The 24516-nt window shown below is 57.3% G+C and overlaps 10 protein-coding genes across 10 annotated transcripts; 7 read left to right on the forward strand and 3 right to left on the reverse strand.

Moving 5' to 3' along the window:
- The first annotated feature begins 387 nt into the window (after positions 1 to 387).
- F5Z01DRAFT_659044 (uncharacterized protein) lies at positions 388 to 2158 on the forward strand. Its single transcript, XM_046263737.1, has one exon. It carries the CDS (start codon positions 781 to 783, stop codon positions 1972 to 1974), a length of 1194 nt encoding a protein of 397 aa, XP_046116973.1. The 5' UTR covers positions 388 to 780; the 3' UTR covers positions 1975 to 2158.
- Positions 2159 to 2693: 535 nt separating this feature from the next.
- On the forward strand, positions 2694 to 4849 carry F5Z01DRAFT_624542 (Endonuclease/exonuclease/phosphatase; the record flags this gene model as incomplete). Its single annotated transcript, XM_046261380.1, has 2 exons — positions 2694 to 3582; positions 3639 to 4849. 2 exons carry the CDS (start codon positions 2694 to 2696, stop codon positions 4847 to 4849), a joined length of 2100 nt encoding a protein of 699 aa, XP_046116974.1.
- Positions 4850 to 5432: 583 nt separating this feature from the next.
- F5Z01DRAFT_689146 (uncharacterized protein) lies at positions 5433 to 7557 on the forward strand (the record flags this gene model as incomplete). Its single annotated transcript, XM_046266068.1, has 2 exons — positions 5433 to 6282; positions 6337 to 7557. 2 exons carry the CDS (start codon positions 5433 to 5435, stop codon positions 7338 to 7340), a joined length of 1854 nt encoding a protein of 617 aa, XP_046116975.1. The 3' UTR covers positions 7341 to 7557.
- F5Z01DRAFT_173306 (uncharacterized protein) lies at positions 7558 to 9030 on the reverse strand. The gene has a single exon (XM_046257918.1). The coding sequence runs from the start codon at positions 8784 to 8786 to the stop codon at positions 7692 to 7694; it is 1095 nt and encodes a 364-aa protein (XP_046116976.1). The 5' UTR covers positions 8787 to 9030; the 3' UTR covers positions 7558 to 7691.
- Positions 9031 to 9654: 624 nt separating this feature from the next.
- Positions 9655 to 10863, forward strand: F5Z01DRAFT_173136 (putative ubiquitin conjugating enzyme). The gene is made up of 2 exons (XM_046257917.1): positions 9655 to 9889; positions 9962 to 10863. Exon 2 carries the CDS (start codon positions 10048 to 10050, stop codon positions 10765 to 10767), a length of 720 nt encoding a protein of 239 aa, XP_046116977.1. The 5' UTR covers positions 9655 to 9889; positions 9962 to 10047; the 3' UTR covers positions 10768 to 10863.
- A 54-nt stretch (positions 10864 to 10917) lies between these two features.
- F5Z01DRAFT_659058 (succinyl-CoA synthetase-like protein) lies at positions 10918 to 12375 on the reverse strand. Its single transcript, XM_046263738.1, has 4 exons — positions 12067 to 12375; positions 11984 to 12012; positions 11798 to 11924; positions 10918 to 11745 (listed from the first exon to the last, which is right to left on the reverse strand). The coding sequence occupies exons 1-4, from the start codon at positions 12228 to 12230 to the stop codon at positions 11067 to 11069; spliced, it is 999 nt and encodes a 332-aa protein (XP_046116978.1). The 5' UTR covers positions 12231 to 12375; the 3' UTR covers positions 10918 to 11066.
- A 168-nt stretch (positions 12376 to 12543) lies between these two features.
- F5Z01DRAFT_173041 (uncharacterized protein) lies at positions 12544 to 14778 on the forward strand. Its single transcript, XM_046257916.1, has one exon. The coding sequence runs from the start codon at positions 12633 to 12635 to the stop codon at positions 14367 to 14369; it is 1737 nt and encodes a 578-aa protein (XP_046116979.1). The 5' UTR covers positions 12544 to 12632; the 3' UTR covers positions 14370 to 14778.
- On the forward strand, positions 14464 to 16097 carry F5Z01DRAFT_173001 (uncharacterized protein). The gene has a single exon (XM_046257915.1). It carries the CDS (start codon positions 14614 to 14616, stop codon positions 15937 to 15939), a length of 1326 nt encoding a protein of 441 aa, XP_046116980.1. The 5' UTR covers positions 14464 to 14613; the 3' UTR covers positions 15940 to 16097.
- Positions 16098 to 16174: 77 nt separating this feature from the next.
- F5Z01DRAFT_659061 (mitochondrial carrier domain-containing protein) lies at positions 16175 to 17698 on the forward strand. Its single transcript, XM_046263739.1, has one exon. It carries the CDS (start codon positions 16256 to 16258, stop codon positions 17561 to 17563), a length of 1308 nt encoding a protein of 435 aa, XP_046116981.1. The 5' UTR covers positions 16175 to 16255; the 3' UTR covers positions 17564 to 17698.
- A 13-nt stretch (positions 17699 to 17711) lies between these two features.
- On the reverse strand, positions 17712 to 23733 carry F5Z01DRAFT_171970 (putative DNA helicase ino-80). Its single transcript, XM_046257913.1, has 4 exons — positions 22954 to 23733; positions 22628 to 22816; positions 18171 to 22575; positions 17712 to 18117 (listed from the first exon to the last, which is right to left on the reverse strand). The coding sequence occupies exons 1-4, from the start codon at positions 23524 to 23526 to the stop codon at positions 17963 to 17965; spliced, it is 5322 nt and encodes a 1773-aa protein (XP_046116982.1). The 5' UTR covers positions 23527 to 23733; the 3' UTR covers positions 17712 to 17962.
- Positions 23734 to 24516: the final 783 nt, after the last annotated feature.

The raw sequence follows: 24516 nt of genomic DNA on the forward strand, positions 1-24516 counted from the left end.
GCCTATTGTTAGAAATCGTTTCCTGTAATTATGTATACTCACTCATTTCGATTGCACTGCCCAATATCGTTCGATGCTGCGGTTAGAAATACCTTGAATATACATCTGATGTGGTGTATATGCTGGCTTCCTCCTGCCTGAACAACAGTCTCACTCACTCTTGTAACTCAGACACAATTTGGAACGAATGCCTTAAAGCGAAACGCAAACTACCTCAGCAGTAAGGCCGATGGGTTACATTATCTCACATCTGCTCGGCGGCCGCATAGATCTCGCAGGGTAGTTAACTTAGACCGTACGATTCTTAACAGATCAATAACGAGAGCAGCATCAGACTCACGGAACCCAGATGCAAAATACATGGAAAGACAGCCATAGAAAATTTACTATGTTTGCTATGATAATACCCGGGTAGTGCACGACAGCGTTTATGAGCCTGGAAATGGGCTTGTACGATCGTCGTTACCCCAACTGCGGTACCTTAGGTTCATGGATCACAACAAATCACACGAGACTAAGGTTTGCTGAACTCCCAGGCATCACAGTTGTTGATTGGTCGTTGTTGATCGGCCATTGCTGACTTGCAGAAAGAACGAGCGCAACAAGCTTTGGGGCTGTGTACAAAAGCAACACTGCCCCAAGCACATCTCACGTAACACTGATCTACAGAACAAACACGGACAGAGTACATACTTCAGAAGCATCTTCACTTCTGGTGGCTTTTTGAATCCGAGTGCTGTTCCTACTTTAACAATCAGCTCTATCACCAAGACCAGCAACATGCCTGTGACTACCCGGCCAAGCACCAATGCCCCCCGGGAATGGAGGAGCGAGATTGTGACCTCTCCAGAAACGCACCTCGAGCAGACGGCGCGCAGGGAGTCGGAAGCATGCAAGGAAATCTTCCAGGCTTCATTCTACCCCGACCATAACATATCGCCCGCCAGCAACGGCTTGGTCAGCGCCGCTCTTGATGCATACTCTTCGCATCATCATCTGATCCTGCGGCCTGAGGATGTCTGGTTTTCGATCCTCACGCAGCTATCATTTTACATCAACGCCAATGCCGAAAACCTGCGGAAGCATTTCGTGGCCCATCAAGGCAAAAAGGAGCTTGTTGTCGAAGCAGTGGGTACCATTTACACCGTCGATCTTGGCCGGATGGCCGTGTCGATGACAGGTGAAATGCACAAGTTCGTGGTGGACAAGGACCTTCGCCAATGGATTCTACCCGACTTCTCCACAACCACCGACAATGACACTGTAGTGGCCGCTGGGCTTTTCATGGGTGCCATGCAAGAGTACTTCACGTACAAATTTCGTCTCCTGTGCGGTATCCCCTCTGTTACCTTACTTGGGGAGAAGCATGATTGGGTTCGCCTTCGGGACCGTCTGGAGAAAATTGATGAATGGGGCACTGATGCGCAAGAGTTCGCGCTGCGTCTGAAGAAGGTCCTAGACTTTTTCGTTCGCACTTTTGACGAGCCAGAAGGAAGCGAGGTCATCGAGTTCTGGTCGAAAATTGCGCACTACAAGGGGGGTGGTTCAGGCCCTACATGGATTTCTGGCTGGATGACAGCATTTTGTCGATGGGACAACCATGGCAAGCGTGCCAAGTTCGAGGTCTCCGAGCACCCCTGGTACTCTCGTAGTGAGACGGCGGAATGCGAGCTTGACGGCATCACATTCGAATCAGTGGAATCGAAGAACATTCCTCTTGGCTACACCAAGGTGCCTGCCCTGTTGGACGACAATGGGACCATATACAACACGGAGATTGTGGCAGGCATGGTCGGTGTCGCAGTGTCGAGCAGTGGTGAAGGTCTAGATGATTCGAACCCAAACACGTCATACGGCTTGAGTGATGGCGGGAAAGACAAGAATGGAACAGACGAGAGAAGAACTGGCTTGGACACGCTACAGCCAGTCTCGGGGTGGTGGATGTACGACGTAACAGAGCGAGCCAGCACCTAGAGGAGTAGCAGTGTGTTGAGTAGCCGTTATTAGAGTGGTGAACAGGAAACATGCCTTTGCATCATTTAAGCATGATGAACCCCTCGCACGTGATCCGGGATTTGAATGATCCGATCCGGTGGGGTGGATCATCGGCCGAACTTGTCCAGCTCGCGGAACACCGCTCGACCGGTGACCAGGCTGCGATCGTTGAATCACGTTGCGACCTACCATCTTCAAGTATTCCCAGCAATACCGAGTATATATTGCAGTTCCAGCGCTCTTCGAGATCCCTACGAATTCACCGCCACTTGGTCGTATGTTATACTCCCGTTCCCACCAGCGCAGGTGACACAATCCCTCCCACCAAGTATTGTAGTCTCAGACAAAGACATCTGTCATTTCACAAACTTGACATTGCAACGATACCCTGGCTGACGTCCCTGGCTCAGACCTCGCACCGCCTTTTTTTGTCGTCGCACACAGTCTGCCAACACTTGCGGAGCGCCCTGTCAAGCTTGCTTGATGACGGACTGAAACCTACGCCAGGGAGCCAAGCACACGTAGATACCGAGCGACCGCTACATCCAGACTTTGCGCCATTCTCAGCGATAAAAGAAATATTCGCGACAGATGCCCGCCTACGACGACACAATTCTCCGATCCCTAGCCACACGTCCCCCACCTCTGTGAGAAGCAAACACGTCGTCTGTCAACGGCCAAGCCGTCAGCGTCCTGGCATGTACTCCCAAAACCATCAGCAGAGCCACAATGCGCGGCTGAATGGTGCTGGCCGTGGGATCCCCAACATGCTCTACAACTACGGCCAGCACGCCCAGCAACACCACCCTTCCCAGAACCAGCACCACCAAGGTCTGGGCCCCGATCACGGCCTGTCCAACACCAACGGGCTCAACCACCACAACAACTACACGTCTGGGGTTCTGTCCAACAGCCCCTTCAGTCCGAATCTGCCCAATGGCCATGGCGGCTCCAGAGGAGGCCAGGCGGCGCCGAATGAAGGATGGCAGGAACAGCTTCGCCTGTTTAAGGACTCAGAGCGGGCTCACAGTGCCATGACGGAGCAGCAGCAACCCCACTACTATGCGCGGCTTAAGGCGTCGGAGAATAAAGGCATAGGTGGTCCTCCGGCGGCCTCGACAAAGACGCAAGCGGACAACGAGACCGACCTCGCCGATAGGAGACGGCCGTACAACCCGATGGACGAGGCGAAGCGACAGGACTGGCACAATATGGACATGAGCGGGCAGGGTCTACGGAATCTGGCGCCCGAGCTGTTTCGCTACCAGTTTCTCAACGAGCTCTACATTGCGTCCAACAAACTCACACGCCTGCCCAAGCAGATTGGCGAGCTCCGCCAGCTGCGACACCTCGACGCCTCGTACAACCAGCTGGTCGACCTCCCGCCGGAGCTGGGCATGTGCACATACTTGAAGCAGCTCCTCCTCTTCAGCAACAACATCACCGAGCTACCGTTTGAACTGGGATCCCTGCATCTGCTGGAAATGTTGGGCGTCGAGGGGAATCCGCTAGAAGCGGGCGTGAAGACAGAACTCGTGGAAAAGGGAACAAAGAGCTTGATCAATGCTCTCAAAGAAAGCGCACCGCGTGAGTTTTATATCATTTTCTTCTCCGTGTTCCAATGATACTAACTATGGTGACAGCTCCACCCACGCCTCCTCCCCGCGAAAATATCGTCATCCAGGAAGACGTTGGCGCGAATCTCGAACGCATCAAGGTCTTCTCGTGGAATATCCTGTGCGACAAGTATGCCACAGCGAGCACATACGGCTACACTCCGACGGAGGCCCTGAACTGGACATACCGCCAGAACTGTATTCTCGAGGAGTTGAGGGAGAGGGACGCCGACTTCTTAGCACTGCAAGAGGTGTCGACCGATGCGTTTAAGGAAGACCTCAGCCCGCCTCTTGCGCGGATGGACTACAAGGGTGTGCAATGGCCCAAGTCGCGCGCCAAGACCATGTCCGAAAGGGACGCCCAGTCCGTCGACGGTTGCGCCGTGTTCTACAAGCAGAGCAAGTTCATCCTACTCGACAAGCAGCTCATCGAATTTGCCTCCATCGCCATCAACAGGTCAGACATGAAGAACCAGCACGACGTGTTCAACCGTGTCATGCCCAAGGACAACATTGCTGTGGTGTGCTTCTTCGAGTCACGGTTGACAGGCGCACGCATCATGCTCATCAATGCGCACTTGACGTGGGATGTGGCTCTGGCAGATGTCAAATTGATCCAGACTGGTATTCTGATGGAGCACGTCACCAAGCTGGCCGAGAAATACGCGCGCTGGCCTGCGGTCAAGGACAAGAAGATGATCGTCTTGCCCAGGGACGATGATGCCGAAGCACCACCCCCTCAAGCCGAGCCCGGCCCGAGCCAGGAATACCGCACCAACACGGAAATTCCACTATTGGTGTGCGGTGATCTCAACTCCACAGCCGACTCGTCCGTGTACGACCTGTTGTCCAAGGGCCACGTGCCTCCTGACCACCCCGAGTTGTCCAAGTACCAGTACGGCAATTTCACGCGAGACGGCATCGAGCACCCGTTCAGCTTGCGTGACGCATATGCTCACACTAGGAACACGGCAGACGAGATGCCGTTTACCAACTACACGCCCGGTTTCACCGACGTCATCGACTACATTTGGTACTCGACCAACTCACTCGAGGTTGTCAGTGTGCTGGGACCCCCTGACCGCGAATACCTGTCTAGGATACCTGCCTTCCCTTACTGGCACTACCCGGCCGATCACATCCAGATCATGTCGGAATTCGTCATCAAGAGCCGCAAGGACAAGAAGCAGCTCCAGGAGCGCGAGGTCGACTTTGGCGGCTCAAGTTCGAGGAAGTAAATTGTCTGGACAGACAATGCATGTCGTTGGAACATCTGGATGATCTTTTTTTGTGGAGTCTGGCCTGGCTGGGCCTTTCTCCCTTTTTTTCTTGCAAATTCGGGCGTTAGGGGGTGGTTGCCACAGGTATGCCGAAAGGAAGGAGTCAAGGAGAGGAACTGGGCTAGGCTGGACTGAGGAGACGATGGCATCTGGTACAGGCTTTTTTTCGTTCTCTACCTTTTTTTTCCCCCTCTCTTGGTTTTCATGTTTGGAACTGTGACAACAGCAGCAGCGATTAGGGGATGGGTCATGTCGGAAGCGGTTCTTTGTTATAGGAGTTGTGATGAATTTATATTCAGCTGGCAAATACACTGCAGCGGAATGAGTGAGTGCCTTGTTGCCTGGAGAAACAGAACCTGTGGGCAAGTGCGCCCTTGGCATTGCCTGCTGCTGCATTTACATAACAACAACGACAGTCCGCGCTTCGCGTCTCTTCTACACTTCTCCCAACCACTACCTCGATATTATCCTATGCATCAGCAGCATTACCATGTCCCCCAACATGCCTAAAAGCGATGAAGGCTGCGAGATATGTCCAACGATGACTATGCAACCCCCCTTCTTCAGGGCGCAGGCCAACAAAGCTGCACGCGAGGGATACCCATCGCCAGCGCCAGAATCCGGAAACAACGACCAGACACATGTATCGTACGATGACGATGGCGATGTCGAGTGGCAGATTCTAGAGCGGGAAATTCGCCAGGAAGTGTTTGAAGAGCCCACGCCCCGTGCTACTCCGCCCGACTCGCTGAATACCCTAAGCCCGCCTCGTCTGCGACATGAAGCAGAAGAGTTGCCTAAGCCACCGGACTCTGGTTCGCAGACATGCCAAAAGTCGGACCCGCCGGCTACGCAGTCTGTGCGGCCTGCAAAGCCTGCAAAGCCTGCAAAGCCTACGCAGCCAAAGCGGTGTCTGTCCTGGCTCTCACGCTATGTTGACCTCGATCTCCGACCAAGATCGTATGCTGGCAAGAGGAGGAAGGTCCCTCGCTCGAACAATGGCTGTCGACCTGGTGGATACCTGCCGCTTCATCCCTCGCCACTGGGATTGTATGACTCCGCCAGAGCACCGTCAAAGTTGGGACGTGTCGCAGTGCAGCTTGTCTCCCCACCGGCGCCGGATCCAAAAACTCCTGCGACTATTCCCAAGATATGCCTGCGATATCGTCGATACTGGCTCGCTGGTGAAGGAATTGTGCCTGACAATGCTCAGTCTCGTTCTCAGAATGGCTCTGCGTTGAATGAGAGCCGATTGTATTGGCATACTATCCTGGCCGCACATCGCATGCTGTGTCCTCCATCATGGGACTTCAGTCGGTGCCTCACCAGCTTCACGAGCGCCAAGCGACTCCAAGATTTGCCCCCAAAGGTTGTCGTCCGAATCATGGAGAGTATGGACAACACTCAAACGCTGGACGCCTTTTGCGCCGCGTAGCCTGCGGCAGCAACCCTGGCGTGCTTGTCGTACCAGACCATCTACCGTGGCATCATTGGCAACGCGATCCTGCCAGAGAACTACGGCATCGCCATGGTGACACTACTCATTCTGCTTCTGCCGTCGGATGGCATCAATACTGGAATTCAACATATCTTGCTCCTTGCGGCGCAACCCGACAAAAAGGGGGCGATCCAAGATCTCCTCCATCCGCGCCTATTGGGCGATGCCGCTGTGATGGCCGGCAAGGTCAATACGCTGACATACCACGCGCTGTATTCTATACTCGGAAGCGCACCACGGCGTCCCCCCTCTGTCGGAGCGTCTGCTGGCGGGTTTTGGTGCCGGTTCAAGCAGAACTTTGAGAACTCCTGGCGAAAGGAGCGTCGTGATAGGGGAGTCATCACTGCGCGAGAGCAATACGTCAGGCGCCAGGCGAGCAGAGAGTTCTGGAAATACCGAAAGATGCGTGTCTACGAGGGGCAAGGGCAGAAGAGGCCTCTCCATACCTTTGAGGCATTCTCCACGCTTCAGCGCGGTTTCTGGCAATACGAGCTCGTTGCTCGTGGTCAGAGCCTCCATGCGCGCAGTCGGCTGAAATGCAGCTCGATCCCCTTTCTCCGCAACGAGGCGCATAACCTGAATGGAGAAGTACTGGCATACGTCGGGGTTCTCAACGGTGCTTGCATACATGCCGCCGCACAGAACGACAAGATGATCCGGAACGATGCTGAGATGCAACGGAAGCTTGCGAAACTGGGCTTCACCACGTCCCTTGATAAACTAGGCGTCCGCATGTGGGCATCCATCCTGACAGGAATAGGCCCGAGCATCGGGTACGCGGATGCGTGGAGGATCAGGGCCAAGGCTGACATTGTGACAAGGCTCTGGGTGGACACGCACAATGGCAAGGCTGGACACTCGCGGTTCGATCCGACGCACGGATTCACCGACAACTGGTTCTTAGCAGCACCTATCATGAACTTTCGTGCTCCTTCGGGATACCGCGACTGAATGAGTTCTGTAGAGAAATGAGGGGAAGCGGGTTGGGGAAGGGTAGCGCACATCTGGGCTGTGCGATCTGGTGGAAGCGACATGCCGCTGATGTTATCTTTATGGATACGAATAGCGTCTATATGAAATAAGAAGCGTTGCTTTAGGTGATTGCCCTTTGTTTTAAATATCTTGAACCTTGGCAAGTTGTGGTGCCATCGCCAAGCCTATTGTTGACACTGGCCCCTGAAAAGGGGTGACGCCCAGGAACTCTTTTCTACAGTCTTCAACATCATTAATACCATTCGCTATTCCGAAATGACGATGAAGGAATCCAGGCATCCTATCCTACAACAGTCGCTGCTCTCTCAATCAGACACCAGCCTTGGCGAGAGCCTCCTTCTCATCCACCACTGAGTTCTCATATAGATCGTCCCCCTTGCGGACCTCCGCATCATGCCCCATGCTCCTCTTGTCGTCCATGTACTCAGCTTGCACATCGACATAGTCCGCCGGAGCTGCAGCCGCGCCATCACCTGGGGGAGGTTCACTGAGTACTTCGTCCACCACACTGCGATCAACCTCGCCCCGGCCTTCAATAGCCTTGAGGACCTCAAAGAGGGGCTTTGCACCCATTGGCCATGCGACACCACCCCTGAGGATCCTCTGTGCTGAGATGTCCTTCTCCTGGTAGAAGAGCGCATTCGCATCGCCACGGTTCACAATAACGGTACCATCGACGGAGAGACCAGCCCACAGTCCACGGGACTTGATATAACTCCACATGGGCCTGCCATCCTTGCTCACAGCAGACGCCAGGGACGCACCCCCTCCCACAGGCCCGGCTGTGATGCTAGCGCCGCCACCGAGGGCGAGGCGAGGCCTCGTGAAGGCGTCGACTTGCTCGGGTGTGTTAAGGACGCAGACGCAGTCGTAGACGTCGAGACCAAAGACGAAGCCTGCCCCGAGACTGGACACGATGAAACTAGAGGGCGGAGACCAGGTACCGTCCGCGTGACGAGCAATGACGACGCCCGAGCCACCACTCACACTGCCGTGCCAGGCGCCCGCGCGGATGGTGTTGAAGATGGCGAGCCCGGCGCAGTTGCGGAGGACGTGGACGGGGATCTTGACGAGCTTCTTCTTGCTGAGACCGATGGGGTGCTTGGGTCCGCCGGCCTTTGGGGGCGGTGGTGTGGCGACGGCGAGGTTGGTGAAGGAGTAGAGGATGCGGGCTGCTTTCAGGGACTCCTTCTCGAGGGAGGTGGGCCACCAGCCCTCCGCGCCGAGGATGTTGGAGGCCTTGTTTAGAGGGGTGCCGGCGCGGGAGGAGAAGCGGTGTAGGCGTTGGCCGAGGGTTGGGCGACGGGTGATTGTTGGCTCGGCCATGTACTCTGGGGGGCTGTCTTGTTCTTGGTGCTGGCCCTGGGGCAGCTGGTCGTTGTACTTGGTGACGACCGTGGTCATGGTTGCGGTGGAGTACGGGCGAAAAGTGGTAAAGAGTGAAGTGTAGCAAGATGGACGAGTTGATGAGTTTGATAATGGCTATCTAGACCAGCTGCCTTTGCCGGCGAGGCTGTATAACTTATACCATCATGTCCATGGGCTCGGACTCGGACATCTCGCACCAAGGGAGTCGTACGCCTATCGGGTAGACACTGACGCAAGCCCGTGCCACACGGCCGCGTACGCCACATCTGATCCTCCTGTAGACTGAGTTGGAGAGTCAGACATGGCGAGGAGGATGTGGTGGGCTGTCGCAACGCAACGTGGCGCAGCAAGGCTGCTATGGTGAGATTGAGTGCGTCTAGCGGGAGGAGGCGAACTTTGTCTGTGCGAGAGCGAGCATGCGAACGCGCGGCTTGGCATACAATTGGATCGTCCGTGTGCGCCACCTTGGATCAAAATAACTAATAGGCAGACGGTGTGATGGATGGATTGTTTGTTCGAGTGATAAGCAATCATGTCGCAGAAACTGACGACAAGGCGTAACGGGTTTTAACTACAGGGGATGTGGCAGCCATGAACGATGTTGAATCCCCTGTCAATGACCAACGAGGAGCACAGCATCAGCTATCATTGTGAAAAAGACAAACAACAACAAGCAAGATCTATGCCGCCGCCACGAGTACATGAATAGCGCTTCAATTTGCGTTTCAATAAATTGCTTGCCCGTTGATGCACCCCAGCTGGTGTGACGCCTGGTGGTGCAGGGTAGGGCAGAGGCGGCAGACTGCATCATCAAGATGCTCTGATGGTAACCTGTGTTCAATGAAGAGCACACCCAGTCTAATTGCTAGAGCAGATGTAACCGTTCGTCACCTCCATGCCACTTCCGTGGAATGGACCAACGTTGCAACACAAGCGAGAGCTCAGCCAGAGGCTGAGAGCGGTCCACCATGCTCTACAGGGACCAAGGGCCGGGTGATGGATGACAATGTGGTTTGTTACTTGCAAGAACAGGTAACCCCAAACACAGTGATTATCGTCATTTTCGTCCAGAACAAAGGGTTGTTGATCTTGTTCCTTGCTCCTTGAGTTGATGGATCACCAAGGCCTACCCTAATAAGGTACCCTGCATAAAGCGTGCGCTCCCGCCGCCCCAGTAAAGGTGCCTCCGCCATTGACGTCTTCAGTTGCAGCCCCTCCACAGCAGCACAGCACAATCGCCCAGCATCAACATCAACAGCACGAGATACCCCGAGCAGCACATACCACACCCGCCACCATGCCTTCCAGTCGCGACCGCCGCGTCGCCAAGGAGCTCAAGGACATCCAGACAGACCCGGCCGCGGGCATCACCGTCGAGCTCTCCGACCCCAGCGGCGCCTCGATGGAGTACCTCCACGGCCACATCTTCGGACCGCCCAAGACCCCCTACGAGGGCGGCAAGTTCGACCTGCTCATCACGATGCCCAACGAGTACCCCTTCAAGCCGCCCAAGATCGCCTTCAAGACAAAGATCTGGCACCCCAACGTCAGCTCCCAGACGGGCGCCATCTGCCTCGACATTCTCCGCGACAACTGGAGCCCCGTCCAGACCATCAAGTCCGCCATGATGAGCATCCGCCTGCTCCTCGAGGTTCCCAACACCGACGACCCCCAGGACGCCGAGGTCGCTAGCCAGGCCGTCAAGACCCCCGCCCTCTTCGCCCGCCGCGCCCAGGAGTGGAGCATCAAGTATGCTGGCGCCCCCCAGAGGCAGCTCGACTTGCAGGGCAAGTACGCTGAGAGCCAGGCCGCCCCCGAGCCCGAGGACTTTGGGGGCTACCACCCGAGCCTGGTCGGCACCTGGACTCAGATGGGCTTCTCGACCAAGATCGTCGTCCAGGTTCTCAAGGAGCGGCGGGTTCCCACGTTCAACGGGGACAACTACCGCCCGAGCGACGAGGCGGTCGCGGACATTACCACCCACATATTGGCCAAGATAGCAGAGGAGGAAGTATGAGGATGGTGTGTATGGATGGCGTGAGTCGCCGGGTTTGAAAGCATAGCAGCAGCACGGGCATGGGAAAAGGCGTTGTTTGTCATGGGCATGGTATTGGCTACGGCTGTAAGAAATAAACGGAATATCTTATCAGAAGAGGAACAATTCCTTTGATGGACTTGTAAAGTTTCACTTATATTCACATCCAACCCATGATGCTCCCATTCTATCAGTTACGTGACGTACGGTTATTGGAACAGACGCAAGGAAACAACACCGGCGACCCAAAGCCATTACACTACATGCATCCGCCTCGCCCCTTACAAGAGATCCCTGCGGACAAACTCGTCGTACAGGGCCTTGCCCAGCCCGGCGGGCGAGCGCTCGACAATGACGCCGGCGTCCTCGAGCGCCTTGATCTTGGTGTCGGCACCACCCTTGCCACCGGCCACAATGGCACCGGCGTGACCCATGCGGCGACCAGGGGGCGCCGAGATACCAGCGATGAAGCTGACGACGGGCTTGCCGCGGCCGACCGTGTTGGCCTGCTTGAGGAACTCGGCGGCGTCCTCCTCGGCCGAGCCACCAATCTCACCAATCATGATGATGCCGTCCGTCTCGGGGTCCTCGGTGAAGACCTTGAGGCAGTCGATAAAGTTGGTGCCGCTAAAGGGGTCACCGCCGATGCCGACGACGAGGGACTGGCCGAGACCCGCCTGGGTGGTCTGGTTGACGGCCTCGTAGGTGAGGGTGCCAGAGCGCGAGACGATGCCGATGCGGCCGCGCTTGTGGATGAAGCCGGGCATGATGCCGATCTTGCACTGGCCCGGGGCGATGATGCCGGGGCAGTTGGGGCCGACGAGGCGTGTCTTACTCTGCGACTTGAGCATCGAGGTGATGCGGACCATGTCGTGCTGGGGGATGCCCTCGGTGATGCACACGGCGAGGGGGATCTCGGCCTCGAGGGCCTCTTCGATACCGGCGGCGGCCAGCGGGGGGCTGCAGCGTTGTTAGGAGAGTATCTCATGGGGGCACAATGAAAGAAACGTACGGCACGAAGAGAGCAGTGGCGGTGGCGCCAGTCTCCTTGACAGCCTCGCTCACATTCTTGAACACGGGGAGGTCAAGGTGCGTCTGGCCGGCCTTCTTGGGGTTGGTTCCGCCGACGACCTTTGTGCCTGTGGTGTGTCAGTGTCCGCTGCTGCGTCTCGTCGAGGGCTCTCGTCATTTTGCATACCGTACTCGATGGCCTGCGTAGCGTGGAAGCTAAATACAGTCAGCCATTGAACCTAGCGCGGGGGGTAGGGGCCGATCACATACGTTCCCTGCTTGCCAGTGAAGCCCTGGAAGATGACCTTGGTATCGCCGTTGATACGCAGGTTCTCAATGGTCTGCGCGTAGGGCGAGCTGCTGGAGCTGTAGGCGCGACTGGTAACCTGGCGAAGCGCAGCCGGGCGCAGAACGGAGCGAGAGATGGCCTGCATGGTGATGACCAGAGTGTGTGTGCGGAGGGAGAGAGAGAGACGAGGCGCTGAGGAAGAGAGGGTTGGTGGTTTGAGGATGGGCTTCACCAGAAGGGGGTTCGCGGCTTCGTTCGACGATAGCTTCGAATTCGCGATGCGGTTTCTTGCAGCTGCCGCTTGATTGGCGCCAGGACCGAATCGGGTGTGGCCGGGGCACCGGCGCGCACTTTTTCCGATATTGCCGTCGGCCTACCGACCGTTGGAAACGGGGACAAACGTTTGTTACGGACAGCCCATCTTAGGCTGGACCCCACCATCACCGTTTCGACTCTCGAAATTCACGACTGACGATTCGGAGGGGCAACTTTTTGGCGATTGACTCTCTCTATCCAGCGACTGCACCACCTTTCTCCCCCAGCAGCCATGGCGACCGCGACGATGACCGCGCAGGCGCCTGCCGGGACGCTGAACAAGAAGAAGGCGGCCGACATGATCCCCGAGAGCGAGCGCTTCCTGCGCTGCTGCGCCGACCTCGCAAACGCCCTCATCGAAGATCACGAGGCCCAGAAGAATGGCCAGCCCGGCAAGGACGTCAACCTGAACACGATCCGCGGCAAGATGGCCAAGAAGCACAAGCTCAAGTCCGTGCCGCCCCTCACCGCCATCATCGCCGCCATTCCCGAGCACTACAAGAAGTACATCCTGCCCAAGCTGATCGCCAAGCCGATCCGCACGAGCTCAGGCATCGCGGTCGTGGCGGTCATGTGCAAGCCGCATCGCTGTCCGCACATTGCCTACACGGGCAACATCTGCGTCTACTGCCCCGGCGGGCCGGACTCTGATTTCGAATACAGCACACAGTCCTATACTGGATACGAACCCACCTCCATGCGAGCGATTCGCGCACGCTACGACCCCTTTGAGCAGGCGCGTGGGCGAGTGGACCAGTTGAAGAGTCTGGGGCACTCGGTCGACAAGGTGGAATATATCCTCATGGGCGGCACGTTCATGTCACTCTCCGAGTCCTATCGCGAGGACTTTATTGCGCAGCTGCACAATGCGCTGAGCGGGTACCAGACGTCGAACGTGGACGAGGCCGTGGAAGCGGGCGAGATGAGCAACATCAAGTGCGTGGGAATCACGATCGAGACAAGGCCGGATTACTGTCTGCAGCCGCACCTCACAGACATGCTGCGGTACGGCTGCACGAGGTTGGAGGTCGGCGTGCAGAGTCTGTACGAGGACGTGGCGAGGGATTCCAACAGAGGCCATACGGTTGCCGCGGTGGCAGAGACCTTTTGCCTGGCCAAGGATGCTGGGTTCAAGGTCGTCAGTCACATGATGCCTGACCTGCCTAACGTGGGCATGGAGCGCGACATGGATCAGTTCAGGGAGTACTTTGAGAACCCTGCATTCCGAACCGACGGTCTCAAGATCTATCCTACACTAGTCATCCGTGGCACGGGGCTCTACGAGTTATGGCGCACAGGACGGTACCAGAACTACACACCCAACGGGCTCATCGACCTCGTGGCAAGAATACTGGCCCTCATCCCGCCGTGGACACGAATCTACCGCGTCCAGCGTGATATCCCCATGCCACTCGTCTCCTCCGGCGTGGAGAACGGCAACCTGCGCGAGCTGGCGCTGGCGCGTATGAAGGACTTTGGCACCTCGTGTCGCGACGTGCGCACACGCGAGGTCGGCGTCAACGAGGTCAAGAACAAGATCCGCCCCAACCAAATCGAGCTCGTGCGTCGCGACTACACAGCCAACGGCGGCTGGGAGACGTTCCTGGCCTACGAGGACCCCAAGCAGGACATCCTCGTCGCGCTGCTGCGTCTGCGCAAGTGCACCGAAAAGTACACCTACCGCGAGGAGCTGACAGGCCAGCCGACGAGCATGGTGCGCGAACTCCACGTGTACGGCACCGCCGTGCCCGTGCACGCGCGCGACCCGCGCAAGTTCCAGCACCAGGGCTTTGGCACGCTGCTCATGGAGGAGGCCGAGCGGATCGCGCGGGACGAGCACGGCAGCGACAAGCTCAGCGTCATCTCGGGCGTCGGTGTGCGGAGCTACTACCGCAAGCTGGGCTTCTGGCTTGATGGGCCGTATATGAGCAAGTGGCTCGACGGGCGGCCGCAGCCGGAGGAGTATTGAGACAAGCGGGTAGGGAACAGCATGGGACGGCGTATCTAGGCGCATTGCTTCTTCATGGGAATGAATACGGACACGGAATTTACAACTTTACTGTCACTACGTACACGGACGTTCATGTTGATCACCTCGAGGCTCGGCCCCACGTCCCGGTCTCCGAGCTGTCGAAACGGTAGGCCGCCTCCACCGCCGTTTGCCTCTCTGGAGTCTGCACCATTACATACATACACCGCCAGTGTAAGCCATCATGACAGTCCGACGCATCGTTCCCTCCGACCCAGCTACTTCAGAGTCATCAACAGACCCCTTCGCGCTCCCGCCGCAAAGACGGCATCTTCTCGTCAACGCTCGTGTCGTAGAGCCCCTCTACTCCTCCGTCACAGACCTCACCTGCGTACGGCTGACTGACGGTCTCATCCACGCCGTCGGCCCTCATATCTCGCCCCAAGATGGAGACACGGTCATCAATCTGCAGGGAAAGTACCTGTGTCCCGGGTTGATAGACTGCCACGTCCACCTCGCTGCCGTTCCGAACGGCCAGTCTCTCGACTTGACTGCGGATGACGTGGGCGTCTCTTTGCTCCGCCAGCCGTGGGTCTGCGAGCGGATGATCAAGCGTGGCTTCACGACCGTACGAGACACAGGTGGCGCCAGTCTCGCGTTAAAAGAGGCCATTGAAGCGGGCGTGTTCCCTGGTCCGCGCGTCATCTCCAGCGGAAAGGCCCTCTCGCAGACAGGCGGTCACGGCGACGTCCGGAGTGCGCACCAGTGCTGCTCGTCGGGGATACTGAGTACCGTCGTCGACGGCGTGGGCGAGTGTACGCGCGCGTCACGAGAGAATCTCCGCACGGGCGCTGACTTTATCAAGATCATGGCTAGTGGGGGTGTCGCCTCTCCGACGGACAAGCTCACCAATACACAGTTCACCAGAGAGGAGGTGCGGACCATTGTTGAGGTGGCGGAGAGTTACGGGACCTACGTCACTGCTCACGCGTACACGCCTGCGGCGATACGACATGCAGTGGACAACGGTGTCCGGGGCATCGAGCATGGCAATCTCCTGGACCGTCCTACCGCGAAGCACATGTCCGAGTTGGGTACCATCCTGACGCCAACGTTGGTGACGTACGAGGCGATGGGCATGGACAAGTACAAGGACTTCCTGCCACCTGCGAACCAGGCGAAGAACAAGGTCGTGCTGGAGAAGGGGCTCGAGGCCATGCGAATCGCACACGAGGAGGGCGTCCTGATCTGCCACGGGAGCGATCTACTCGGTCCCCTACAGGCTGAGCAGTCCAATGAGTTTACGATACGGAAGAGAGTGTTGAGTGATGGCGAGGTGCTCAAGGGTGCCACGATCAATGCGGCACGGCTCATTGGACGGGAGGATCTGGGCCGGATCAAGGAAGGCTTTGTAGCGGATGTGCTTGTCTTGGAAAAGAACCCTCTGGAGGATGTTAGTGTCTTGAGTGACTGGGAGTCCACGGTGAAGACTGTTGTCAAGGAGGGGAGGGTCCTTGCTAGTCGCTGGGATGGATGGCCGGTGGATGTGAGGGGGGCAATCTCCGGCTGAACTATGTGCGTCAGAAAGTTCTACATTTAGAGAGCACAGAGAATTCAACGACCCAGCCCAAATATCTCGTAGAATTCCATAATGTTCAGAGTTGTTCACACTGTCAAGCCAAAAGAGGCCCAGGGCCAGGCAGCCGGCTATACCCGCTGCACCAGCCAATGACAGGACACAACTACTGCTGACTCATCACAGCCTCACATCACCCAAATCGCAACCTCTCAATCCTTCCGACCGGCCCAACTCACCACGAGAGAATCCAACGTTCGTTACCACCTCCCAGCCGCGCTCACACATCTCATCATGCGCCGGATGGACAATGAGTGCCGGCCCACATGACTCCTCGACGCCCTCCCGCGCAGATGCAGACCCCTTCCCGGACAGGAACCCAAGGAACAACGCGGCCACAGCCGCCTCGGCAGCGTCCGTGCGCGCCCTCAGCGCCCAGGTCGTAGCCTTTTACTTTCGCGCCCCGGCCAAGGCCTTCTTCCGCACGAGGGTGGACTACCTGGGCTACGCGCGCACGCTGCACAATGCCCAGACGGCGCAGATGCTCAAGGCGCTGGCCAATGACAAGCATGCCTCGCGAATCGGCATGCTCATGCGCCAGACGTGGCTCCTCCTACGAAGCACGACACCTGGCGTGCTGACCTCAGCTGTCCGACACCAAGGATGGAGCGTCATCCCCCAGCAGATCATGCCGCCGCTGATCGCCAACGTGGGCGTAGGCGCTGTCCTCTACACGAGTTACCTGCACATCCTTGGTAGGCTGCACGAGGAGTCTGGCCGCGCGACCAAGAGGGTCTATCCGCCCCCTGCGCCGCAGCACACGTTCATGGCAGGTCTCATTGCGGGGGGTATCCAGTCTGTCGTTGCTGCACCGCTGGACGCGCTCCAGGCTCGCTTCGACCACCGAGACCTCATGCCCGCCGACGGCAACGGGAAGCCACGCAGCATGTGGACCTTTGGCGCGGCCAAGCTACGCGAGATTGGTCTGCGCGGCATCTTTGCGGGCTGGGGTCTCTCCTTTGCCAAAGACAGTCTGGGCAGCGCCGTCTTCTTCAGCACGTTTGAGTACGTTAAAGCACAAGGGTACTACCGCTTCGTCACGTGGTACTACTCCGGTCTCGGCGCCGACATGATCGACCTACTCGCCCTGAAACGACCGACGCACAAGGACGACGACGAGGTGGGCACCACACAGATCCGGCCGCACTACGCGCTGGAACCCATGTTCCTCCTGCTGGCCGGCACGAGCGCCTCCTTTGCGCAGCAGCTCCTCCTCCACCCGCTCACGCACTTTCAGGTGCAGCACTGGGACAACCTCGAGGAGATTGACGCCAAGGCGGAGAAGATCCGCGCCACGCCGCCCAAGCGTCGCTTCCGCATGCTCAGGACCTACTACCGCGCGTACCAGGCCTCGTACGCCGTCTGCGCAGCCGAGGCCAAGGCGGAGGGGACGGGTCTCGTCCGCTGGCTGTACAGGGGCTTCTGGTGGAACTCGATCCGCCAGGTGCCCAGCACGAGCGCCGGCCTCATCATCTTTGAGCTGATCAGGCGCAAGTATGGGTTCGGCGCGGAAGAGGTGCGCATCACAAAGGATGGGTATGATATTCTCTTGACATGAATGTGCTGGTGCTTGCTGGGTGTCTGGCGTTTGGGCGGTCAGTTGATACACTGGGTTGAGAACTTAGAGATGTAATTATAGAGCAACGTACATGCACAAATACACATACATGGCTACTGCGTCAGCCAACAGTCACGCGGATTCAATGTACAACCGTATTGTAACAAGGCGCTTCATATCCTCCGCCAAAGTCTACCGAATCAATACTGATACAAACGCGGCATCGCGCCCACCACCGCGCATCTGCGCCCTGTATAAAAGCTCTTGCTGTCCCTGATCAAACGCCTGAAGTTTTGCTGGTTCCCTTCATTAAGTGTAAAATTCCAATCCTGTACATTCCACCCCCGCCGCGCGCGCACGCGTGGATGCCGTGAGGCGTCCATTCTCGCGACTGTCCGCCTAGATGTCGACCATGCCATCGGCAATAGCGAGGCGCTGCTTCGCCGTCTTGGCGCGCTTGGTCGTACTTTTCTTTTTCTTCCCCTTGTTTTCGCTCTCGGCCGGCGTGGCGGTACCGGACTGCTGCTTGCTCGCATCGTCAAAGTGACCCTCGCCTGTCCTGAGTTAGCCAGATGTACAAAAAAAGAACACAAGCAAGTCAACTTACCCTCATGATACATGTCGTCCAAGCTGGCCGGGGCGTCAGCCTTCTTCTTACGGCCGCCCTTCTTCTTCTGCTGCTTCTCGAGCTCGCCGCTCTCCGCCAGCTCCTTCTCACGCCTCTCAATCATCTCCGCCTGCTCATCGTCCGCCAGCCACATGGCAATGTCGCGGTTGCGGTTCTCGGGCGCCCTACGGCCAGAGAAGTCCACACTGGCGCCGCCACCCTGGATGACAACACGCTGTACTTCTTCCTTTTGCATGGCGCGTTTGCGGATGCGCTCCTCGATCGTTCCGCGGGTGATGAGACGGTAGACGGTGACCTGCCTGGTCTGGCCCAGACGATGAGCACGGTCCATGGCTTGCGAGTCGATGGTCGGGTTCCAATCAGAGTCGTAGAAGATGACGGTATCGGCAGACGTCAGGTTGATGCCCAGACCACCCGCACGCGTTGACAGGAGGAAGATGAAGATCTCCGGCCGGGTTTGGAAGTCGTGCACCGTATCTCTGCGGTCCTCAAGCTTGGTCGAGCCATCGAGACGGCAGTACTTGTAGTTGCGATACGTCAAGTACTCCTCCATCATATCGATCATGCGCGTCATTTGGAAGTAGAGCAGCACACGGTGACCGCCAGCCTTGAGCTGGAAGAGAAGCTCGTCCAGCTTCGCAAGCTTGCCACTGTCAGTGACAAAGCGCTGCATCGATGGCACGCCAATGTTCGTGAACCTCTTCTTCTCACCATCCGGGCTGGGAAGCATCTTGCGAGGTGGGTACAGCTCCAGCGGTACCCTGTTCTCTACGAGGGCCTCTTCCTCCCAAAGTGCAGGTCCATACAAGGCCTTGCGCATCGGCACGTTGAAGAATGTGTTCTCACGTTCCAGCACAGCGGCGCGACTGTTGCATGATACCTCCATGGGGGGTGCGGAGGCCTGCGGTTTGCCGGCTGCCTCCAGTCTGCCTAGGCCGGAGTCAAAGTAGCTTTGGTTGGCAACGTTCATCAGGCTGCTGAGGACACCCTCACGAGTAATGTCGGCCAAGGGTCGGCGCTCTTGTTGGTCCCGAATCCGGAGCAAGGCGTGAGCCGGCACAAACTTGCCATCCTCAGGCTCGTCATAGGCAACCTGGAAGCGACCCAGTCGTTGAGGCTTTTGCAGCTCATCAGCCGCGCGGTCAAACAGGCTGTTGTGCGTGGCCTTGTAGACGTCCGAAGGAGCAGCGTCAACGAATCGCAGCCACGAGAACCCCTTGGACCCATCCTGATTCTCCCTTACATGTTCCGGCGAGTAGATGTTCATCATGTGCGACAAGGCCTTGTTTCGCCAGCCCGCCTTCTCGTTGTCTTTGCCGGCCCTGTCCAGACGACCGCCCTCGGTCCAGACGAGCGAAGGCAAGTTGTACTCGATCAGGTTGCGCGTAGAGTATCCGACAGGCACATTGTCGCCCTCTCGCACAAACGAAGCCGTCTCGGCAAAGTATCCGAACGAGAATGGCGAAGTGACGTCGGCGCGCTCAAACAGATCGGGATGGTTGCACACCTTTCGGAACTGCATGACAAGATTCATGAGCGTACCCGAGTCCTGATCGTCGCCCATTGTGGCCTTCTCGACGAGGTCCATGATGTTGATCTGGTTGCGCAGGTTACTGTAGTACGCACGTTGACGGTACGTCAGCTGGCAGTACACATCCTCCTCGATCTTGTCACCCAGCTCCTTCTGCACGTGCTTCTTCACACGTCGCAACATGAATGGCTTGAGGATCATGTGGAGACGCTTCAGCTGGTCTTCATTAAGCTTGGTGTTGCTCTGCGCGTGTGACTCGATATCCTTCGAGAACCATTCGCTGAACTCATCGTGAGAGTCAAACAGTGAGGGCATGATGAAATGCAGCAAAGCCCATAGCTCCTGCATGTTGTTTTGGATGGGTGTACCCGTCAAGAGAAGACGGTTACGGCAATGGAAACCGAGCAAGCTCTTCCATCGGGAACTCTGGGAGCTCTTGATCGCTTGTGCTTCGTCGAGAATCATGTACTGCCACTTCATCTTCTGGAAGTATGCCACATCCGACACGACGAGCTGGTAGGATGTGACGCAAACGTGGAACGCAGCGTCCTTGCGGTAGGTGCCGTGCCTGCGGTCCCAGAACTTGCGCAAAATCTTTCGGTCGCCACCAGTGCCCCAGTACGGCAGAATCTTGAACTCGGGAACGAACTTGGCAATCTCCTGCTGCCAGTTGTGGAGGGTGGACGCTGGCGCGACAACCAGGAAAGGTCCCCAGATGTCGTGCTTCTCAGCAAGATAGGCCATGACAGAGATGGACTGCACGGTTTTGCCGAGACCCATCTCGTCGGCCAGAATACCGTTGATGCCCTGCTCGTACAAGTTGACCAGCCAGTTGAGACCCTTGAGCTGGTACTCCTTGAGCTGACAGTCCAGCAGCTTGGGCTGCTCAATCTCCATGTCGCCGAGGCCGGTCGGGTTCTGGAAGTTCATCTCGCCCTCTTCGTCCATATCAAGACCCTGGTTGTCGAAATCGCGAGCCTTCTTCTGAGCCTCGGCAATAGCATGTTGCGCATTGGCCATGGCAGCGGCTTGCAAGTTCGACTCATCCTCATCGTCAAAGTCGAGATTCTCAAAGTCAGTCACCTTGCCGGTCAGCGGACCAGTAGGCTCCTTAACATTGACCATGGATGAGTTCTGCTGGTTCGCAGCGGGCGCAATCTCGGGGTTATCGGTACTGCGCTCGACCTCGTCCGTCTTGATCTTTTTGCCAATGAAATGCGAGTACAGCTCAGTCTGCGAAATCAAGAAGTTGAGCTTCCTCTTTTGGCGAGCGGCTTCGCGGTCTGCCTCCTCCTTGCGTGCGTTTTCAAGCTCTTGCTTCTCGGCTGCCTTGCGCAAGTCACGCTCCTCGCGTTCGTTGCGTTTCCAGAAGCCCATCATATCGCGCATGACACGTTTGGCACGAGCTTGCAAGTCCTTCGTGCCCTTGTTCGTTCGGAGTTGCCAACGCTTGGCTTCCTTTGACGCGAGGACGGCCGTCTTCTTCAAGTTACTAGCCTTGGTTGCGCAAGAGTCGGATGCCATGCGATATGTCTTGTTGACGTCTTTGCGGGCAATATCGCGGAGGATCTGGTCGTAGATCTGGTTGTAGCCTTTCGAGATGAACTTCTTTTCGAGATCAGGCACGTCTTCAACCTTCTCCTTCGCATCTTCCTTGTCCTGCGCCTCGGGCTCGCCGTCCACGTTGTCCTTGGACTCGTCCTTAATCTTGTCCTTATCTTTGCCCTTCTTGCCCTTGTTGGTGATCTTGAGCCGGACCTTGGACTCGTCGCGAGCGGGCAGCTCCTCGCCAGCGTCGATGGCGGCCTGCGCCGCTTCGGCCGAGTCCTTTTCGGCTTGCTTCTGCTCCTTAGACTTCTTCGGCCGGTTGCCACTCTTGGTAGACTTGGAAGCTTTGTTCTTGGGCGTGCTTGTCTCGGCGTCAGAGGCTCCAAACGACGACATGGCTCCGCCGTCCATGCCAATATCCACGTTACGGGCAGGGCCCTTGATCCCCTTGCGGAGGATGTGTTCTGTCTGTTGGGCCTTCTTGTTTGCGCGTTCGGCATCGCGCAGATGCTTCCGACGCTCTTCCTCATCTTCGGCGGCGTTTGCACGAGCCAAGGCGGCCTCTTTGAGCTCCAGGGTGACAGCCATGGACTTTTCACGGCGGCGCTTGCGCTGCATATCCTTCTTGCGCTCCTTCTCAGCGAATAGCTCCTGCTCGCGCACCTCAGTGAGTGCAGACTCGTAGAAGACCTCGTCATAGCGACGCTTGCCGAGCTCGGCATGACGCGCAAGTTTCTTGCCAGCTGTGACTGCAAAGTCGTTGCGGCGGAGGACACCCTGGTCAGCCTCGAAGCTTTCCATAAGTTTCCGGCGCTTGGAGGCGCGGGCTTTGTATGCCGCAACATCGGCATCGTCGGGTGCAAGCGTCTTGTCTGCAGAGTCGATACCGCGTTCAGCCTGTCCTATACGGCGTTCCATCTCGGTCGACCACGTCTTCTCTGGTTTCGGCTGCCCATTGGCCTGTCGCTTAGGCACCGGAGGGCGGGAACTAGGAGGTGCGGGTGACTCTCTCTTGGTCGACGATCTTCTACCTTTGGCAGCCTCATCGCGAATGTCGGAAGCCCTGCCTTTGGTTGACTTCCTTGCTCTCTTTTTGGGAACAACACTCTCGCGAGGCTCGGGTTCTGTCTCGTCGTCATCTTCCATGACGTCTCGATCGGTGTGCGTCTCAGTATCGGGCTCGATCTTGGGTTTGGGCTCGTTCTCCACGGGGCGTACAGGTACGGGTGACGGCTCGCGCGGTTTCGATGGTTCAGCGTTGGAGAGAATGTTCGAAAAAGACATGGGGTCGGCACGGTTAGATGCCTGAGAGAATGGTCAACGTTTGGATCACGACATGGTCAAACAAGAGACATACGCTCGATGGAGGGGGCTTTTGAGGCGACGGGCCGTGTTGGCCTACACCCGAGCCGTTGGACATGCTGTTTGTGTCTGGCGCAGCATTTCTTGATGGGGGTGATCCAAACGGTACGGAACCCCGGCTGGGCGTGCGTTGCTGTTCACGGGGCCAGTGGGCTTGTGGGCGATCTTGCCAGTACCCGGGAGACTAGGTAAAACGCGTTAGAAAATTGCTTCAAACGTGTCGGGAGTCTGATGCTGGAAGCGAAAAAAAGAAATGATCGTAAAAAAAAAATTGAAGTTACGTCGACTCGGCCACGGGGAAATGTTCATCGCGTTGCTCACCTTGGGTCTCGCGTTCCAGGAGGCGTCAGAGGTGCGTCGCTCCCTCTGAGCAGGCGCCGAATCGCTGGTCGGGTCGTAAAAGGCTCGCGAGGTCGGGGGCGCGGCCGATTCGTGATGTGAAGCCTTCGCCGGAGGGAAGTATGCCCCGGGGGGATGCAATGGCGAAGAAGACGAGGCAGGATGGGCCAGGCCTACTGGTGGAGGCAGGGCGGGCGCGACAGGACCACCTGCTCCTGGAGGTGAGGCCTGGGGCACCGGCTGTTGTGACATGTATGGATGGTGCGACGATGGAGGCGGCGAAGCGTGGTGATGCGGCTGCGGCGAAGGTTGATGGATACGATGATGGGAATGGTGGTTGGGCGATGCGAATGGCGGCGGTTGATTGCGAGAATGTTGCTGCTGATGGTGGTTATTGCTAGTGGGCGAGCGTAATCTGAATGTGGAGTGATGGCTGTGGCTTTGGCTCGGGCTCCCTGCGTTGTTCATCTCGCGACGGTCGCGCTCGTCCCGCCGACTGTCACGGTCGTGGCCGTCTCCCTGCAGCACCGTGGAGCGGAAGCTGTTGCTGTCCATTTTGGCCCGCGTGCGCTGGACCCTCACGGATGAGGGTTGTTGGGGAGATTGCTAACGGCTCATGGACGGTGGTTGGTCGCGGTGCGAGGGAAATCGGGGACTCGCGATGGCAAGCAGCAATCTGCAATCGCGACTCGCGGTGCGACTAAGACGACGAGAAGCAGGAATGGGGAGAGAAACAGCAGTAGCGGGCACGCAGGTCCACGAAGTGATGGGAATGTGGACAGCAAAGTTGGTCGACAGGCTGAAGAAGAAGAAGATGGACACGATCCCGGGGTTAAGGTGGGCGTGTCAGGCTGGGGGAAGAGCGCCCGGCTGGTCCTGCCGCTCTTTGCGGGTGAGGCCGTCGACTGCTGCGACGTCGCGATCTGGTGGTGATGACTTCAATTCCGACAAATGACGAGAATTGCTGTGCATGGGGGTTGATAACGAATACTTGTACGCTGATTCCCTGTGTTTTTACGCGATGAACTGGCCATTTGGTACAGTTGCACACCTTGCTCGCGCCTTTGTCGCCATTGCAGGCTGTCCTTGCGCCCTCGCCTCGCCTCAACTCACCTCATCCACTCCCGTGTGTCCCATCCAACTTTACCTTACTCTTACTCCGTACTCATCCCGACCAACTAATTCCTGCCGGCTCCTCCACCATGGCCGCCCACAGGGATCACGATCGAGACAAGCTCCATGCTATATTGCTTTTGACCGGTGCATACACTCGAAATCCCTTATTGTATCCGACGGCGGACGTCATTTCCCTTTGCCATCATTCTTCGGACTGCTTGGCCAGTTTTTTCATCATCATCATCAGGGGAAAAGGCAGTGCACACAGAATTCGAGCGGCTGCATTTGAGACCCATAATAATTACGCTGTCTCCGGTCTGGGGCACGGACCAGGGTGTCCCAGAAGCAGACACAATCACACAATCCGGTGTTGGTGATACCGGGGCAGCTCGCCCTGCTGATTTCCTCTGCTTATTCGAAGCTTTTCAT

Source organism: Emericellopsis atlantica, assembly GCF_019669845.1.
Source record: "Emericellopsis atlantica unplaced genomic scaffold F5Z01scaffold_18, whole genome shotgun sequence".
Taxonomy (NCBI): Eukaryota; Fungi; Ascomycota; class Sordariomycetes; order Hypocreales; family Bionectriaceae; genus Emericellopsis; species Emericellopsis atlantica.

Bases quoted from the DNA above. Each gene is read 5' to 3' on its own strand.
- F5Z01DRAFT_173041 (XM_046257916.1), top strand. From the start codon at position 12,633: ATGGCGACCGCGACGATGACCGCGCAGGCGCCTGCCGGGACGCTGAAC.
- F5Z01DRAFT_659044 (XM_046263737.1), top strand. From the start codon at position 781: ATGCCTGTGACTACCCGGCCAAGCACCAATGCCCCCCGGGAATGGAGG.
- F5Z01DRAFT_173306 (XM_046257918.1), bottom strand. From the start codon at position 8,786: ATGACCACGGTCGTCACCAAGTACAACGACCAGCTGCCCCAGGGCCAG.
- F5Z01DRAFT_659058 (XM_046263738.1), bottom strand. From the start codon at position 12,230: ATGCAGGCCATCTCTCGCTCCGTTCTGCGCCCGGCTGCGCTTCGCCAG. The intron at 12,013-12,066 runs GTATGTGATCGG...GACTGTATTTAG, and splicing joins TTCACTGGCAAGCAGGGAAC to CTTCCACGCTACGCAGGCCA. The intron at 11,925-11,983 runs GTATGCAAAATG...GACACACCACAG, and splicing joins TACGCAGGCCATCGAGTACG to GCACAAAGGTCGTCGGCGGA.
- F5Z01DRAFT_171970 (XM_046257913.1), bottom strand. From the start codon at position 23,526: ATGGACAGCAACAGCTTCCGCTCCACGGTGCTGCAGGGAGACGGCCAC. The intron at 22,576-22,627 runs GTATGTCTCTTG...CCATTCTCTCAG, and splicing joins AAAAGCCCCCTCCATCGAGC to GCATCTAACCGTGCCGACCC. The intron at 18,118-18,170 runs GTAAGTTGACTT...AACTCAGGACAG, and splicing joins GGACGACATGTATCATGAGG to GCGAGGGTCACTTTGACGAT.
- F5Z01DRAFT_659061 (XM_046263739.1), top strand. From the start codon at position 16,256: ATGAGTGCCGGCCCACATGACTCCTCGACGCCCTCCCGCGCAGATGCA.
- F5Z01DRAFT_173001 (XM_046257915.1), top strand. From the start codon at position 14,614: ATGACAGTCCGACGCATCGTTCCCTCCGACCCAGCTACTTCAGAGTCA.
- F5Z01DRAFT_173136 (XM_046257917.1), top strand. From the start codon at position 10,048: ATGCCTTCCAGTCGCGACCGCCGCGTCGCCAAGGAGCTCAAGGACATC.